Raw genomic sequence first — 19,880 nt, forward strand, 5'->3', positions numbered from 1 at the left:
GGACTCGGGTTCATTCAGATCTTATTTTCCAGGTCACATATCTTGCTGTAAATTTAGTGTGGGGGCCAATGTCAGCTATGTGAGGACCCTCATGGTCGACTAATAAGGTCAAAATAATGTGCTGACCTGTACCGGATCTCTGTGGTCCACATTATAGGTTATGACGTCTTCACTTTTGAGCATGCAGGTGAAGTCAATGGAGGGCTAAATGTAATATTAATCTCATACATTTACAATTATAAAGAAGGATAACATTTTCAAGGATAAACATCTGGGGAACGGTTGTGTTTTTCAGGAAGCTTTACAGATCTTTGGACAAACAAGTAGTCAAAATGATGACCCCCTGTCAGTGGCCTTCTCCAACCATGGCCATGTTCCGAAACTGGGTGTCAGAAATACATGCAGCTTAAAGTCGTTTCGGAATGTGACCCTCTGACATAGAAATGTCAAAGTATCAAACCACAGCTGCTGAGCTGTTCTTGAAACTCCAATTTCATCCCATCCAGGTGATGGCAGAGTTACAAGAAGTATACCAAAGCAACAGATGAGTTACTAGCCCAATATGGCCGTGTTCAGTGTCAGAAATACATTCAGCTTCCACAGCAATCTCTAAGGTAGTTTGGCATTGCTTCGTTGCTTTGTTGGCAGATCTGCTGCCATTTGAGCTGTGCACCAGAGGACATCACTGTATTCGAAACAGACTTATACCTGATATGGCCATTAAACGGACCAGTCAAATAACTGCTTCTTTTTTGGGCAGCTATATTTTTAGACTTTCAAATGTAAAGATAAACAAAGATCGCAGGAAGACACAGTCAAGGACAATACAAGTAAAGTCCATTACAGAGAACACCAATAAAACTGGGAATCCCACACTCCCCTACAGCGGCATCCGTTTGGAACACAAGCGTCTGGGGGGAGCAAGGTGTCTGTCTGTCTGGAAAATCAGAGCAGGTGGTCAGTCCAGTTCAAGTGTTCAGCAGTCTGATGGTTTGTAGATAGAAACTGTCTCTGAGCCTGTTTGGTATCAGATCTCATGCTCCGAACAGCTCGTGGCTGGAGGGTGTGTGTGGGGGGTCCTTGATGACGCTGCGGGCCTTCCTCGGGCCCCGTTTCAAGTAGATGTCCTGGATGGGGTGGGAGCACGGTCCCAGTGATGTACTGGGCCATCTTCACCACCCACTGGAGGGCCTTGCAGTCGTGGACGAAGCGATTCCCGTAACAGGCAGTGGGGCAACCGGTCAGGACGCTCTAGATGGTGCAGCGGTAGGTAGTATTAGGAGAGGACCCAGGGTTGGCTTGGCCAAATTGCTTCAGCCGCCTTAGAAAGTAGAGACGCTGTTGCACCATCTTTGACAAGAGTGGTGGTGTTGTTGGTCCATGTCAAGTCCTCGGTGATGTGGATGCAGAGGAACTTCAAACTGCTGACTCTCTCTACTGCAGTCCTGTTGATGTGGCATGTCCCCCCTCCCCGCCCCCCTCTGCTACCTAAAGTCAAAAATCAACTCCTTTGTTTCGCTGATGTTGATGCACATTCTTACCACAATTGTGTGAATAATTTTTAAATCGTTATATATCTGTCACACCTGGATCATTGGGTTGTGTATTCTCCTTCACTATGAACATTTTAAAGATATTATTGGGAATACTGCAACTATATTTCATACAGGTATGGGAATGCGAATAAGACACCATCGAGTTGTTTGGCGGCCATATTGGAAAAAGGCTTCAGTGATTGCCCTGTATTTACATTTTAGTCATTTAGCAGACGCTCTTATCCAGAGCGACTTCCAATTAGTGAGTGCATACATTTTTCATACTGGCCCCCCGTGTGGGAATCGAACCCACAACCCTGGCGTTGCAAGCGCCATGCACTACCAACTGAGCTACAGGAGGGCCAATAGCTACAAATCTTTTTTAAACCTGTTCTAGCAGTGTGTATGTAATTTGGTTCTTCTATCACCAAAGTTGTAATCCAAAAACATAATTTCCAACATTCTCATGTCAATTGCACAAGATGGGCAAATTTTAAACAATAGTTGAAGGTGGTGCTTTCAAAGTTGGTTATTTTATATACATTTGAAAGGTGATGTCATGACCTGTCAGAACCAATTGTCAAACAAAGTTTAAAACGTATCATGGTTTCCTTTTTTAATCAATTTATACAGGTAATTCTGATATACAGTGGGGAGAACAAGTATTTGATACACTGCCGATTTTGGAGGTTTTCCTACTTACAAAGCATGTAGAGGTCTGTAATTTTTATCATAGGTACACTTCAACTGTGAGAGACGGAATCTAAACAAAAATCCAGAAAATCACATTGTATGATTTTTAAGTAATTAATTTGCATTTTATTGCATGACATAAGTATTTGATACATCAGAAAAGCAGAACTTAATATTTGGTACAGAAACCTTTGTTTGCAATTACAGAGATCATACGTTTCCTGTAGGTCTTGAACAGGTTTGCACACACTGCAGCAGGGATTTTTGGCCCACTCCTCCATATAGACCTTCTCCAGATCCTTCAGGTTTCGGGGCTGTTGCTGGGCAATACAGACTTTCAGCTCCCTCCAAAGATGTTCTATTGGGTTCAGGTCTGGAGACTGGCTAGGCCACTCCAGGACCTTGAGATGCTTCTTACGGAGCCACTCCTTAGTTGCCCTGGCTGTGTGTTTCGGGTCGTTGTCATGCTGGAAGACCCAGCCACGACCCATCTTCAATGCTCTTACTGAGGGAAAGAGGTTGTTGGCCAAGATCTCGCGATACATGGCCTCATCCATCCTCCCCTCAATACGGTGCAGTCGTCCTGTCCCCTTTGCAGAAAAGCATCCCCAAAGAATGATGTTTCCACCTCCATGCTTCACGGTTGGGATGGTGTTCTTGGGGTTGTACTCATCCTTCTTCTTCCTCCAAACACGGCGAGTGGAGTTTAGACCAAAAAGCTCTATTTTGTCTCATCAGACCACATGATCTTCTCCCATTCCTCCTCTGGATCATCCAGATGGTCATTGGCAAACTTCAGACGAGCTTGGACTTGCGCTGCCTTGAGCAGGGGGACCTTGCGTGCGCTGCAGGATTTTAATCCATGACGGTGTAGTGTATTACTAATGGTTTTCTTTGAGACTGTGGTCCCAGCTCTCTTCAGGTCATTGACCAGGTCCTGCTGTGTAGTTCTGGGCTGATCCCTCACCTTCCTCCTGTAGCTCAGTTGGTAGAGCATGGTGTTTGCAACGGCAGGTTTGTGGGTTTGATTCCACGGGGGGCCAGTATGGAAAATGTATGCACTCACTAACTGTAAGTCGCTCTAGATAAAAGCGTCTGCTAAATGAATAAAATGTAAATGTAATCATTGATGCCCCACGAGGTGAGATCTTGCATGGAGCCCCAGACCGAGGGTGATTGACCGTCATCTTGAACTTCTTCCATTTTCTAATAATTGCGCCAACAGTTGTTGCCTTCTCAGCAAGCTGCTTGCCTATTGTCCTGTAGCCCATCCCAGCCTTGTACAGGTCTACAATTTTATCCCTGATGTCCTTTCACAGCTCTCTGGTCTTGGCCATTGTGGAGAGGTTGGAGTCTGTTTGATTGAGTGTGGGGACAGGTGTCTTTTATACAGGTAACGAGTTCAAACAGGTGCAGTTAATACAGGTAATGAGTGGAGAACAGGAGGGCTTCTTAAAGAAAAACTAACAGGTCTGTGAGAGCCGGAATTCTTACTGGTTGGTACGTGATCAAATGCTTATGTCATGCAATAAAATTCAAATTAATTACTTAAAAATCATACAATGTGATTTTCTGGATTTTCACAGTTGAAGTGTACCTATGATAAAAATGACAGACCTCTACATGCTTTGTAAGTAGGAAAACCTGCAAAATCGGCAGTGTATCAAATACTTGTTCTCCCCACTGTATATCCTAGATGTCAAAGTTCTGTTGACCTGAACATTCACGAAAATGTGTCTAATGGATAGCTGTGAATCTAAGCTTTTCAATTACACAGTTGAAGTCGGAAGTTTACATACATCTTAGCCAAATACATTTAAATTCAGTTTTTCACAATTCCTGACATTTAATCCTAGTAAAAATGCCCTGTCTTAGGTCAGTTAGGATCACCACATTATTTTAAGAATTAATAGAGAGAATGATTTATTTCAGCTTTTATTTCTTTCATCACATTCCCAGTGGGTCAGAAGTTTACATACACTCAATTAGTATTTGGTAGCATTGCCTTTAAATTGTTTAACTTGGGTCAAACGTTTCGGGTTGCCTTCCACAAGCTTCCCACAATACGTTGGGTGAATTTTGGCCCATTCCTCCTGACAGAGCTGGTGTAACTGAGTCAGGTTTGTAGGCCTCCTTGCTCGCACACGCTTTTTAAGTTCTGCCCACACATTTTCTATAGGATTGAGGTCAGGATTTTGTGATGCCCACTCCAATACCTTGACTTTGTTGTCCTTAAGCCATTTTGCCACAACTTTGGAAGTATGTTTGGGGTCATTGTCCATTTGGAAGACCCATTTGCGACCAAACTTTAACTTCCTGACTGATGTCTTGAGATGTTGCTTCAATATATCCACATCATTTTCCTTCCTCATGATGCCATCTATTTTGTGAAGTGCACCAGTCCCTCCTGCAGCAAAGCACCCCCACAGCATGATGCTGTCACCCCGTGCTTCACGGTTGGGATGGTGTTCTTCGGCTTGCAAGCGGCCCCCTTTTTTCCTCCAAACACAACGATGGTCATTATGGCCAAACAGTTATATTTTTGTTTCATCAGACCAGAGGACATTTCTCCAAAAAGTACGATCTTTGTCCCCATGTGCAGTTGCAAATCGTAGTCTGGCTTTTTTATGGCGGTTTTGGAGCAGTGGCTTCTTCCTTGCTGAGCGGCCTTTCAGGTTATGTCGATATAGGACTCGTTTTTACTGTGGATAGATACTTTTGTACCTGTTTCCTCCAGCATCAGTCTGGAAGTTAAAGCTTGGTCGCAAATGGGTCTTCCAAATGGACAATGACCCCAAACATACTTCCAAAGTTGTGGCAAAATGGCTTAAGGACAACAAAGTCAAGGTATTGGAGTGGCCATCACAAAGCCCTGACCTCAATCCTATAGAAAATGTGTGGGCAGAACTGAAAAAGTGTGTGGAGCAAGGAGGCCTACAAACCTGACTCAGTTACACCAGCTCTGTCAGGGGAATGGGCCAAAATTTACCCAACTTATTGTGGGAAGCTTGTGGAAGGCTACCCAAACGTTTGACCCAAGTTAAACAATTTAAAGGCAACGCTACCAAATACTAATTGAGTGTATGTAAACTTTTGACCCACTGGGAATGTGATGAAAGAAATAAAAGCTGAAATAAATCATTCTCTCTACTATTATTCTGACATTTCACATTCTTAAAATAAAGTGGTGATCCTAACTGACCTAAGACAGGGAATTTTACTAGGATTAAATGTCAGGAATTGTGAAAAAACGGAGTTTAAATGTATTTTGGCTAAAGTGTATGTAAACTTCCGACTTCAACTGTATATGTGAGCAGTAACTTGTTGTATACTGACCTTGTTGGTCATAGGGTCAAATCCCTTCCCTATGAGTAGTATGGGGGGGATGAAAGACAGTCAGATAACACAGAGGAAGCTGCCATCGCTGCACTGCTACCACACATTTTACAACTCTAGGGACCTTCAAGAAAATCACTGTGAGACATCGTCACCCCAAGTGAACCCTACGGCCCAAATTTGGGGGTCTGGCCCATGGACTATTTCTGGAAACAACCGCCTGCAGTACCCCGGTCGGCCTTGAACTGCATGTCTTCAATGAGAGGGGGCAGTCATTCTCCCCTGATTTTGACTGACTGTTTGGCTTTCATTCCAACCTTTCCCTCCACTGTGGATATATTTATAGCCCGCTATGTGTCTGATATGCTTACAAATCTATCTAGCCTCTAACTCATTGCAATTTGAACCCTCTGGTAAATGTGGATAAGTCTAATGTTACTGAATACATTAAATGGTTTTTTCCTAAACGGGTATGGACTTGTTATTGCTTGTGTAGCAGATGGGGGATCTGTGAAACTCACTCCTCAGCCTGAAGTGTCTCCGCTTGCGCTGCCAAATAGAGACTTTATTTTTTAGCAGACGCTCTTATCCAGAGCCACTTACATGAGCAGCTATGGTTAAGTTCCTTGCTCAAGGGCACAGACACATTTTTCACCTAGTCAGCTTGGGGATTAGAACCAGCAACCTTTCAGTTACTGGCACAATGTTCTTAACCACTAAGCTACCTGAGGGGCAATAATTTCTGGCAGGCATAGGATACTGTTAAAAGGCAATAAACATTCACTTGAAGGCCCCGAACAGTCAAAATCATGTTGAAATCATGTTGAAAGGCCCTGAACAGACAAAATCATGTTGAAATCATGTTGAAAGGCCCTGAACAGTCAAAATCATGTTGAAATCATGTTGAAAGGCCCTGAACAGTCAAAATCAAAGTAATCAAATGGGTTGATATTTGTATGATGGGCGTTGTTTACATAGCAAGCTAGTCTGAAAACCTGACTGCAGGGTGTTAGCACAGATACTTATGTTTCCCCTATTCATCTGTGGTTATAGGGCGGCAGGTAGCTTAGTGGGTAAGAGCGTTGTGCCAGTAACCGAAAGGTCGCTGGTTCTAATCCCTGAGCCGACTAGGTGGAAAATCGCATAGGATACTGTTAAAAGGCAACAAACATACACTTGAAGGCAACAAACATACACTTGAAGGCCCCGAACAGTTGAAATAATGTTGAAAGGCCCTGAACAGTCAAAATCATGTTGAAAGGCCCTGAACAGTCAAAATCATGTTGAAAGGCCCCGAACATTCAAAATCATGTTGAAAAGGCCCCGAGCAGTCAAAATCATGTTGAAATCATGTTGAAAGGCCCTGAACAGTCAAAATCATGTTGAAGGGCCCCGAACAGTCAAAATCATGTTGAAAGGCCCTGAACAGTCAAAATCAAAGTAATCAAATGGGTTGATATTTGTATGATGGGGGTTGTTTACATAGCAAGCTAGTCTGAAAACCTGACTGCAGGGTGTTAGCACAGATACTTATGTTTCCCCTATTCATCTGTGGTTATAGGGCAGCAGGTAGCTTAGTGGGTAAGAGTGTTGTGCCAGTAACCGAAAGGTCGCTGGTTCTAATCCCTGAGCCGACTAGGTGGAAAATCGCATAGGATACTGTTAAAAGGCAACAAACATACACTTGAAGGCAACAAACATACACTTGAAGGCCCCGAACAGTTGAAATAATGTTGAAAGGCCCTGAACAGTCAAAATCATGTTGAAAGGCCCTGAACAGTCAAAATCATGTTGAAAGGCCCCGAACATTCAAAATCATGTTGAAAAGGCCCCGAGCAGTCAAAATCATGTTGAAATCATGTTGAAAGGCCCTGAACAGTCAAAATCATGTTGAAGGGCCCCGAACAGTCAAAATCATGTTGAAAGGCCCTGAACAGTCAAAATCAAAGTAATCAAATGGGTTGATATTTGTATGATGGGGGTTGTTTACATAGCAAGCTAGTCTGAAAACCTGACTGCAGGGTGTTAGCACAGATACATATGTTTCCCCTATTCATCTGTGGTTATAGGGCGGCAGGTAGCTTAGTGGGTAAGAGCGTTGTGCCAGTAACCGAAAGGTCGCTGGTTCTGAGCCGACTAGGTGAAAAATCTGTCGATGTGCCCTTTAGCAAGGCACTTAACCCTAATTGCTCCTGTAAGTCACTCTGGATAAGAGCGTCTGCTAAATGACTAAAATGTAAATGTAATGGTGTAGTCAAGAATCAATATCATGCTAATTAATTTAACACTGATGAATTAATATTGCTATGCATTTCATGAAAAAAATAGTTTATCTTTTAATTGTGTGCTGGTACAAGCGTGCACTGCTCATGCTATTTAAGATACAGTGAGCTCCAAAAGTATTGGGAGAGTGACACAATTTTTGTTGTTTTGGATCTGTACTCCAGCACTTTGGAATTCATATGATACAATGACTATGATGTTAAAGTGCTGTCAGCTTTAATTTGAGGGTATTTTCATCCATATCAAATGAACCATTTAAGAAATTAAAGCACTTTTTGTACATAGTCCCAACATTTTAGGGGAACTAAAAGTATTGTGACAAATTCACTTATGTATATTAAAGTAGTAAAAAGTTAAGTATTTGGTCCCAATGACTCTACAAATTTGCTGTTTGTTGTGGTAGTGTTTCCTTCTACACACATACATGTATCTACTGCGGCGAACACCTGCCTGTTTCCTAAACAGAGCACACACACAAACACACACACACACACACACGCAGACACACAGACACACACACACACACACACCAGAGTAGACCATACATATATACTGCCAGCCAGCCCAGGGGAAGCCCTTCCTGAGTCCTGCATTGATCCCCCGTTTCCTAAAACACCTAGCACGCGTTGTCTATAAATAGACTAGCCAACCACCTGTCAGGGGAAGCCTTCCCTACATGCTGACTCACAGAGATCAGGGTGGAGAGGTTAACTGTGGTTATTTAACTGTTTGTTTTGGACATGCTTTAGGCTCCTCCAATTTCCCTCCAGGATCTCTATCAGGCACCTCCAGTAACCTTTGCAGTGACAGGCAAAAAAATGGCTTCTTGCGTACGTTTAGTGCCCTCTATTGGAGAATAGTTATACTACATGTTGTTTGCGCAGCACATGGGGACGTGTGAAACTTACTCCTCAGCCTGAAGTGGCCCCATCTGCACCAGCGAATAGCTTTTCACGTGGCACCGACTGGTAAGACGCTTCAGAAGGGCGGTCACGTCTAGCAGAGCAGAGGTCCTGGGTTTTGGTTTGGCCACGAGCTGGGTCATGTTCATTAGGGCACGCAACTAAAAACATCTTCAAACATTTTGCAATTAATTTATTTGCCTGGACAGAGACAGTGGTGGACTAGAATGCCTGGACAGAGACAGTGGTGGACTAGAATGCCTGGACAGAGACAGTGGTGGACTAGAATGCCTGGACAGAGACAGTGGTGGACTAGAATGCCTGGACAGAGACAGTGATACCTAGATGGGACTCTGGACAGAGGAAGTGATGGGATATATAGATGGGACTCTGGACAGAGGAAGTGATGGGATATATAGATGGGACTCTGGACAGAGGAAGTGATGGGATATATAGATGGGACTCTGGACAGAGGAAGTGATGGGATATATAGATGGGACTCTGGACAGAGGTAGTGATGGGATATATAGATGGGACTCTGGACAGAGGTAGTGATGGGATATATAGATGGGACTCTGGACAGAGGAAGTGATGGGATACATAGATGGGACTCTGGACAGAGGAAGTGATGGGATATATAGATGGGACTGGACAGAGGAAGTGATGGGATATATAGATGGGACTCTGGACAGAGGAAGTGATGGGATATATAGATGGGACTGGACAGAGGAAGTGATGGGATATATAGATGGGACTCTGGACAGAGGAAGTGATGGGATATATAGATGGGACTCTGGACAGAGGCAGTGATGGGATATATAGATGGGACTCTGGACAGAGGAAGTGATGGGATATATAGATGGGACTCTGGACAGAGGAAGTGATGGGATACCTAGATGGGACTTTGGATAGAGGCCAGTCAGCTGCATCTTCTAGGCTAGGTCCTTCAAGCTTCACCAGTTCTGTGATTCTCTCTCATTATGTCTGAGCAGTAAGAGGATCCCGCCATACACAGGAATTGGAGAACGCTTACAGAAATATGGATAAAATGCCGATGTGAGCCAAGGCGCATCTCAGCCAAACTGTGGTGATAAAACTACTTGGCGACCACAGACTGAGTCGTCTACAGCACTTTTAGAATATATTGGATCAAGAGTTACTGTCTGATCCTCTCAAGGCCCGGCCAAAATATCTCAAATATGTACAATGATCGTTTTATAACCCCCGGTGCCTTGTATGTCATAAAGTCTGCATGGTGTGAATGCTCTCTCCACCCACAAACACTCCAAGTAAATATCTTCTGTCTAATAACAGTCGCATTAGTGCCAGATTTAGACTGTGTGGCAATGTCAGCCCTTTCACATTAAACAGACGTAAAGTTTGGACTGTAAATCTGTGCCCCTCCATTAAGTATGATATGTTCCATTACATTACAAATGGAATAATGGTATGGTTCCTTAAGACAGAAACTAAAGTAGGGAGGTTGGTCGGGAAGGGTGGATGGGTGTATACTGCGACCGTCTAGTAATCCAAAGGTTGTGCGTTCGAGTCGCGTCTGGGACAACTGTAGCATTTTAGTTAACCCTTCACCTGAACCTTAATTCTCCTAACCTGCTACGTAAATTCTCGGAACCTTTGTAGTTAGTTCTCCTAACCTGCTACGTAAATTCTCGGGAACCTTTGTAGTTAGTTCTCCTAACCTGCTACGTAAATTCTCGGGAACCTTTGTAGTTAGTTCTCCTAACCTGCTACGTAAATTCTCAGAACCTTTTTAGTTAGTTCTCCTAACCTGCTACGTAAATTCTCGGGAACCTTTGTAGTTAGTTCTCCTAACCTGCAACGTAAAATCTCCTAACCTTTGTCGTTATGACCCAACAAGCAGCCTGGTCTCAGAGCAAGATGTATAATACTATATGTCATCCAAGACGTATATAATCCAATTCGTATGATATTGTACGACTGCTATTTAATTCGTAACGAGACGTGACGTAACATATCTCACTAAATGGAGGCAGACAAATGTACATCCCAAAACCTACTAATTGCCTTGAGGCTAGGTTGGGAAATGTTGGCAGAAGAAGATAAACCAAACATGAATCCTTGGCTGATAGCTGATTCCCTCAGATACAAAAACACAGGTCGTATGTCATGCCAGATCTTTGCACATTAAAATAACTTGAATGTCATAAAGTCTGCATGATGCAAATGTTCTCTCCACACACAAACACGCCAAGTAAATATCTTCTGTCTAATAACAGTGGCATCGGTGCCAGATTTAGGCTGTGTGGAAATGTTGGCAGATATACAGTACCAGTCAAAAGTTTGAACACACCTACTGTTACGAACCCTGTGGCTCTAAACGTCTAGGGTGGATGGACATGAGACCCGTAACATAATTCATGCAAATTAGGAGTGTGACATGGAACAGTGAGAACAAAAACTACACGACAACCATAAACTACCGTCAAACATAAATGGTTTATTGCTGAACACACGGTAAAGGTTTGGGAAAAAGGGCTGAGCAGGACCCAAGAAATGAAACAATAGTGTAAAAAAAACCTAAACTGATCTTGCCTGCCTCAAGAACCGCTAAGCTACTGCTAGTCATACAAAAATTACAGTGGGTGGTCCGCTCAGGTCTAACTAGTGTTTTTAGACAGATTTCTTCCTACGGGTAATGTACGCCCAAGGGCAACTAGCTTAAACTCCCCTTTTCCCAGAAACACACAAAGTTACCAAACAAAGTAATCAGCAAATTAGTGAGTAAACAATACACAGGACACCACCGTATCCATACTCACATTCGGAAATAGTCTCTCTCTAACAACAAACATAACTGACTGGTTTTTAAACAATGGGATGTGTGATTGAAAAACCAGCAACAGGTGGTGCCATGCAGAGGAATGTTCACTGATTGGTCCACCTTAGCAATCAGCAGACATCTCAACGACCACCAATCAGGAACATACAGGACACCTGTGATTAGGGCAGAAGAGAGAGGAAAACCACAAAAAGACACAGGATACCTGTATCCGTAACACCTACTCATTCAAGGGTTTTTCTTTATTTTTACTATTTTCTACATTGTAGACTAATAGCGAAGACTTCAAAACTATGAAATAACACATATGGAATCATGTAGTAACCAAAAAAGTGTTAAACAAATCACAATATATTTTATATTTGAGATTCTTTAAATAGCCACCCTTTGCCTTGATGACAGCTTTGCACACTCTTGGCATTCTCTCAACCAGCTTCACCTGGAATGCTTTTCCAACAGTCTTTATGGAGTTCCCACATATGCTGAGCACTTGTTGGCTGCTTTTCCTTCACTCTGCCGTCCGACTCATCCCAAAACATCTCAATTGGGTTGAGGTTGGGGGATTGTGGAGGCCAGGTCATCTGATGCAGCATTCCATCCCTCTCCTTCTTTGTTTTTTTGTTTTTTTATTTTGTTTTTAGGGGGTAGATCAGCTTTAATATTGCAGATAGATTGTAACTTCCATCAATCTAATTTTCTCCATCACTTCCAATCCCCAATATGTTTTTTTTCCTGCAAATATATATATATATATATAAAAATATATATATATATATATATACAGCTGCGGAAAAAATGAAGAGACCACTGCAAAATTATCAGTTTCTCTGGTTTTACTATTTATAGGTATGTGTTTGGGTAAAAATAACCTTTTTGTTTTATTCTATAAACTACTGACAACATTTCTCCCAAATTCCAAATAAAAATATTGTCATTAAAGCATTTATTTGCAGAAAATGACAACTGGTCAAAATAACAAAAAAGATGCAGCGCTGTCAGACCTCGAATAATGCAAAGAAAATAAGTTCATGTTCATTTTTAAACAACACAATACTAACGTTTTAACTTAGGAAGAGTTCAGAAATCAATATTTGGTGGAATAACCCTGATTTTCAATCACAGCTTTCATGCGTCTTGGCATGCTCTTCACCAGTCTTTCACATTGATGTTGGGTGACTTTATGCCACTCCTGGCGCAAAAATTCAAGCAGCTTGGCTTTGTTTGATGGCTTGTGACCATTCATCTTCCTCTTGATCACATTCCAGAAGTTTTCAATGGGGTTCAGGTCTGGAGATTGGGCTGGCCATGACAGGGTCTTGATCTGGTGGTCCTCCATCCACACCTTGATTGACCTGGCTGTGTGGCATGACGCATTGTCCTGCTGGAAAAACCAATCCTCAGAGTTGGGGAACAATGTCAGAGCAAAAGGAAGCAAGTTTTCTTCCAGGACAACCTTGATTCATGCGTCCTTCACAAATACAAATCTGCCCGATTCCAGCCTTGCTGAAGCACCCCCAGATCATCACCGATCCTCCACCAAATTTCAAAGTGGGTGCGAGACACTGTGGCTTGTAGGCCTCTCCAGGTCTCCGTCTAACCAAAATTGGACTCAGAGAAGATGACCTTACTCCAGTCCTCTACGGTCCAATCCTTATAGTCTTTTGCAAACCTCAGCCTGGCTCTTCTTTGCTTCTCATTGATGAAGGGCTTTTTTCTAGCTTTGCACGACTTCAGCCCTGCCCCTAAGAACCTGTTTCGAACCGTCCTCGCCGTGCACTTCACCCCAGCTGCCGTTTGGCATTATTTTTGTAGGTCACTTGATGTCATCCTACGGTTGTTGAGTGACATTCGAATGAGTTTGCGGTCATCCCGGTCAGTAGAGAGTTGTTTTCGCCCTCTGCCGGTCTGTAGCTTTGTTGTCCCCAATGTCTGCTGCTTGACCTTGTTCTTATGAACCGCCGTCTTTGAAATTTTAAGGATGGAAGCAACCTGACGCTCACTGTATCCCTCTGCCAGTAAAGCCGGAATTGAACCCTTCTTTTCCTCACTCAAAACGTTCCTTTTCAACTCTTTTGGCATGGTCAATAGTTATTTTTTGATTAATATTACTTTTGAGGTACTATTAGCACTGTTTTTGCCATCCAGTTGTTCCTATTGCAAGAGGATAGTGATGACCACAGCAGTGGTTTTTATACTTTTCCTCGTTAAATAAGATTTGGTTCATGTGATCACCTAATCAGTACCAAATTCAGTAGAATGAGGTGTGCCTGTGTTGGAATTCAACAGACACTGGAATGGAATGGCTGTCATACAGGTAGAGATGCTGATCTAAGAAAAATGTTGCTTAATTTTTTCCACAGCTGTATATATACATATCCTTTTTTTATATATATTTCCCTTTATTACTTTCGAACCCCACCACCCCTTCCCTAATTGGAGTTAACTAGTGTACAACAACGCTTAGGGCTCTACTTCCAGCTTCATGTAATGGACATACACAAAATAGTCCAAATTGGTGAAGTGAAATGAAAAAAATTACTTGTTTCAAAAAATGCAGAAAGATTAATAACGGAAAAGTGGTGCGTACATACAGTGAGGGAAAAAAGTATTTGATCCCCTGCTGATTTCGTACGTTTGCCCACTGACAAAGACATGATCTTTCTATCATTTTAATGGTAGGTTTATTTGAACAGTGAGAGACAGCATAACAACAAAATAATCGAGAAAAACGCATGTCATAAATGTTATAAATTTATTTGCATTTTAATGAGGGAAATAAGTATTTGACCCGCTCTCAATCAGAAAGATTTCTGGCTCCCAGGTGTCTTTTATACAGGTAACGAGCTGAGATTAGGAGCACAATCTTAAAGGGAGTGCTCTTATTCTCAGCTTGTTACCTGTATAGAAGACACCTGTCCACAGAAGCAATCAATCAATCAGATTCCAAACTCTCCACCATGGCCAAGACCAAAGAGCTCTCCAAGGATGTCAGGGTAGAATGGGCTACAAGACCATCGCCAAGCAGCTTGCTGAGAAGGTGACAACAGTTGGTGCGATTATTCGCAAATGGAAGAAACACAAAATGACTGTCAATCTCCCTCGGCCTGGGGCTCCATGCAAGATCCCACCTCGTGGAGTTGCAATGATCATGAGAACGGTGAGGAATCAGCCCAGAACTACACGGGAGGATCTTGTCAATGATCTCAAGGCAGCTGGGATCATAGTCACCAAGAAAACAATTGGTAACACACTATGCCGTGAAGGACTGAAATCCTGCAGCGCCCGCAAGGTCCCCCTGCTCAAGAAAGCACATATACATGCCCGTCTGAAGTTTGCCAATGAACATCTGAATGATTCAGAGGAGAACTGGGTGAAAGTGTTGTGATCAGATGAGACCAAAATTGAGCTCTTTGGCATCAACTCAACTCGCCGTGTTTGGAGGAGAAGGAATGCTACCTATGACCCCAAGAACACCATCACCACCGTCAAACATGGTGGTGGAAACATTATGCATTGGAGGTGTTTTTCTGCTAAGGGGACAGGACAACTTCACCGCATCAAAGGGACGATGGACGGGGCCATGTACCGTCAAATCTTGGGTGAGAACCTCCTTCCCTCAGCCAGGGCACTGAAAATGGGTACTGGATGGGTATTTCAGCATGACAATGACCCAAAACACACGGCCAAGGCAATAAAGGAGTGGCTCAAGAAAAAGCACATTAAAATCCGTGGAGGGAGCTGAAGGTTCGAGTTGCCAAACGTCCGCCTCGAAACCTTAATGACTTGGAGAAAATCTGCAAAGAGGAGTGGGACAAAATCCCTCCTGAGATGTGTGCAAACCTGGTGGCCAACTACAAGAAACGTCTGACCTCTGTGATTGCCAACAAGGGTTTTGCCACCAAGTACTAAGTCACGTTTTGCAGAGGGGTCAAATACTTATTTCCCTCATTAAAATGCAAATCAATTTATAACATTTTTGACATGCGTTATTCTGGATTTTTGTTATTGTTATTCTGTCTCTCACTGTTCAAATAAAATTACCATTAAAATTATAGACTGATCATGTCTTTGTCAGTGGGCAAACGTACAAAATCAGCAGGGGATCAAATACTTTTTTCCCTCACTGTATGTACGCACCACTTTTCCGTTATTAATCTTTCTGCATTTTTTGAAACAAGTAATTTTTTTCATTTCACTTCACCAATTTGGACTATTTTGTGTATGTCCATTACATGAAATCCAAATAAAAATCAATTTAAATTAGAGGTTGTAATGCAACAAAATAGGAAAAAAGCGAAGGGGGATGAATACTTTTGCAAGGCACTGTATGATAAAAGACAGGAATTAAGTTGTTGAGGGATAAATAGTGCACCATTCATGTTAGTAGAGACCTTGAAGAGTAGGAATGTGTAAATAGGCTAAAAGGCAACATTTGTGTAAAAATTTGCTCAACCAGGAGGTTAATAAGTGCCTTCTGAAGGTATTCATACCCCTTGACTTATTCCACATTTTGTTGTGTTACAGAATGAATACTTTTTTGTGACCCATCTACACACAATACCCCATAATGACAAAGTCAAAACATGTTTTTAGACATTTTATTTATATAAGTATTTACACCCCTGAGTCAATACATGTTAGAATTACCTTTGGCAGTGCAACATTTGTCCATTATTCTTTTCAAAATTCTTCAGGCTCTGTCAAGTTGGTTGTTGATCATTGCTAGACAACCATTTTCAAGTCTTGCCATAGATTTTCCAAGTAGATTTAAGTCAAAACTGTAACTCGGCCACTCAGGAACATTAATTGTCTTCTTGGTAAGCCTGTGCTTAGCTCCATTCCATTTATTTTTTTATCCTGAAAAACTCCCCAGTCCTTAATGATTACAAGCATACCCATAACATGATGCAGCCACCACTGTGCTTGAAAATATGGAGAGTGGTACTCAGTAATGTGTTGTACTGGATTTGCCCCAAACATAACATTTTGTATTCATGACATAAAGTTAATTGCTTTGCCACAATTGTTGCAGTATTACTTTAGTGCCTTGTTGTTTTGGAATCTTTTTATTCTGTACAGGCTTAATATTGTGGAGTAACTACAATGATGTTGATCCAACCTCAGTTTTCTCCTATCACAGCCATTCAACTCTGTAACTGTTTTAAAGTCACCATTGGCCTCATGGTGGAATCCCTGAGCAGTTTCCTTCCTCTCCAGCAACTGAGTTAGGAAGGACGTCTGTATCTTTGTAGTGACTGGGTGTAATGATACACCCTCCAAAGTGTAATTAATAACTTCACGATGCTCAAAAGGATATTCAATGTCTGTTTTTTGTTTTTTTTACCCATCTACCAATAGGTGCCCTTCTTTGCGAGGCATTGGAAAACCTCCCTGGTCTTTGTGGTTGAATCTGTGGTTGAAATTCACTGCTCGACTGAGGGACCTTACAGATGTGTGGGGTACAGAGATGAGGTCATTCAAACATAATGTTAAACACTATTATTGCTATTTATTATGTGACTTGTTCAGCTATTTTTTTTCCTGAACTTATTTAGGCATGCCATTACAAAGGGGTTGAATACTTATTTACTCAAGACATTACAGCTTTTCATTTTTTATTAATTTGTAAAAATGTAAAAAAGCATCATTCCACTTTGACATTATGGGGTATTGTGTGTAGGCCAGTAACAAAATAATCTCTATTTAATTCATTTTAAATTCAGGCTGTAACACAACAAATTTGGAAAAAGTCAAGGGGTGTTAATACTTTCTGAAGGTACTGTAAGATACTATAAAGTATGAAAAAAATCAAGTAATGTTTGAATTAAACAAACGTATATTGGTGGAAAATATAATTGAATTGTTGACAGCACACTATATTATGCAACATAAATTGGTTAAACCGAATGTCATGCCTCTCGGGGTCAATTCATCCATATTCAGACTAAAGGTCGCCTTTACAATAATGCATGTAATAGTAATAAAAAAAAACGGCGTTTGTCAATTATCTCAAAAGGTAGTCTGAACATGTGTGAAACATGGTGGGAAAAACTGGATTATTTCCAGTTTAAGATAACCGTTTTAGGGGACACTACTGTTGTGATATCATTTATTACAACTCATACCATTGCTAGTTCTGTTCTTCAATGAAATAATGGGAGAGGCCTCGGGTTGGGAAAGGTGAAAACTAAAGTGGTAGATTTACTGAATTATTGCGCGTAATAACGGGTTTAATACACAGTAATGAACTACTCTATTGGTAATTACTCTGGAACATAGGGCATATTGTTATGAAATATAAAGGACGTGTTGCATTGTAAACTTACATTGTACAGATTCATTGTAGTCCTGTGTGGCTCAGTCCCTAGGGCATAGCGCTTGCAACGCCGAACGTTGTGGTTCCGATTCCCGCTGCGACCACCCATACCTAAAATCTCTACATGCATGACTGTAAGTGGCTTTGGATAAAAGTGTTTGCTAAATGGCTTATATTATTGTATGCTGTATTTAATGTTTCTTCCCGCTTAAAACCACAACTCCCATGGGTCCCCTCTCCCGCACTAGAGGAGATTTTTTTTTAAAAGGTCCATAAGTCTAACATTATGAACTTTTCAGACATATTTAGGCTATTCTACAAGGAACATGCAGTAGCCTATCTGTTTATCCATGTAGCTACGAGTGACATCTAGTGGAAAAGTATTTCTGCACCTGTTTCCTCAGTGTTTATGTAATAATTATGTCGTCCACTGGAGGGCAGTGGCTGATGGATAACCTCCTTCATGGAGCGCTCTTGAACCGGATGTGTGCATGTCGTTGTCATATGAGTTCATGGTTCACGTGTAATCACATTGCCGTGGCAGCGTTTCTAGCTACAACATGGGAATTGGGAACGACAAGTGACAGTGTGATGACTGTATGTGAAGTTTAGTGTGAACGACAGTGTAGAAAATAACAGTTTTATGTACGGGATCTTATCCTAGATCTGTATTTCTGCCGGAGGTTGGCGGGGGCAAACAGCAGTCACGATGGTGAAAGAGCAGTTTAGAGAGACTGATGTGGCCAAAAAAATGTAAGTATGTCCAGTTAGCTAGCTTGCTGCTTCACTGCTAGCCACTATCCATAAATATTTCCCCAGTCCTCTAGCTATGAGTATTGTTTGTAAATAACTACGTAAAGCCGCTTGCAATTTGTCACATGAGCTTGCTTTCATAGCTAGCTAGCTTTTTGCAATTGCATCATTGATTGAACAGGGTCAGCAATGCTGGTGGTAACCAGTTTAGATAGCTAGCTAGCTAAACATACAATCATAACACATCACATCCCCACCTGGCTAATAGTGGTAGTATATCGAACTCATCTTGCCATGATCACTGACACTCTTGCTAAGTACGTAGTGATAAAGCACGAGGTGTAGAGAGGAATCTGCATTCCAATCAAGTATGAAGTAGCCTCATGTAGACATATAGCAATGCTGACCATACATTACAAATGACTCCCAATTGACCCCTAAACTATAGCTTGTTATCATAGGCAGTTCTTGCTTGGGTAGGACCTATTTGCTAGTTGACATACTAGCCAGTGTCTAATTTTCCCCTATGCTGAGTTGGCTGTCAATTCCGTCTATCTCTATGTAAACAGAAGCCACATCTGTTTTGGGATGAAGTCGGCTGAGCAGATGAGACAGCAGGCTCATATCCAGGTGGTCAGTAAGAACCTGTACAGCCAGGACACCAGCCATACCCCTCTACCATACGGAGTACTGGACCATCGCATGGTAAGAACCTGTACAGCCAGGACACCAGCCATACCCCGCTACCATACGGAGTACTGGACCATCGCATGGTGGGGCTAACACATTCGTACGCATACACGCGTACATACACACAACACCCTATATGGAGTACTGGGCCATCACATGGTACGTACTGACAACACTCACACACCTCAATGCAGGGATGGGATGTGCCACTGTACTCCACATTTTGTATATATCCAAACTGATACATGGAGAAGACTGAAATACTGCAGAATTTTCCCGGAAAAATGCCCTTTTCGTCTTCTCATGCTAGGTAGCAGTAGCCATTATGGAATGGCATGTCACGTAGAACAACAAAGGAGCTGATTGGCTTACACTGCCATTCCAAAATGGCGGCGGTGGCTACTGCTAGCTAGCATGAGGACGAATTAGCAGTATTTCAGTCTTCTCGGTGTATCAGTTTGGATATAGGTAAAATGTGTAGTACAGTGGCACATGCCCTCCCTGCATTGAGGTAAGTTTTCCGACTCATATCCCGCGCCAGCTCCGAGGTG

General features: G+C 42.1%; 1 protein-coding gene across 1 annotated transcript in view; it reads left to right on the top strand.

Moving 5' to 3' along the window:
* Nucleotides 1–18,403: 18,403 nt before the first annotated feature.
* The window catches only part of LOC121530815 (DNA-directed RNA polymerase III subunit RPC1), a 66,129-nt gene continuing 64,652 nt past the window's right edge, over nt 18,404–19,880 (top strand). Inside the window, 2 exon segments of the mRNA XM_045217521.1 lie at nt 18,404–18,639; nt 19,209–19,344. Coding sequence (XP_045073456.1) covers nt 18,596–18,639; nt 19,209–19,344 — 180 coding nt within the window. The 5' untranslated portion in view covers nt 18,404–18,595.

This window comes from Coregonus clupeaformis, unplaced genomic scaffold (genome assembly GCF_020615455.1).
Source record: "Coregonus clupeaformis isolate EN_2021a unplaced genomic scaffold, ASM2061545v1 scaf1090, whole genome shotgun sequence".
Lineage (NCBI taxonomy): Eukaryota > Metazoa > Chordata > Actinopteri > Salmoniformes > Salmonidae > Coregonus > Coregonus clupeaformis.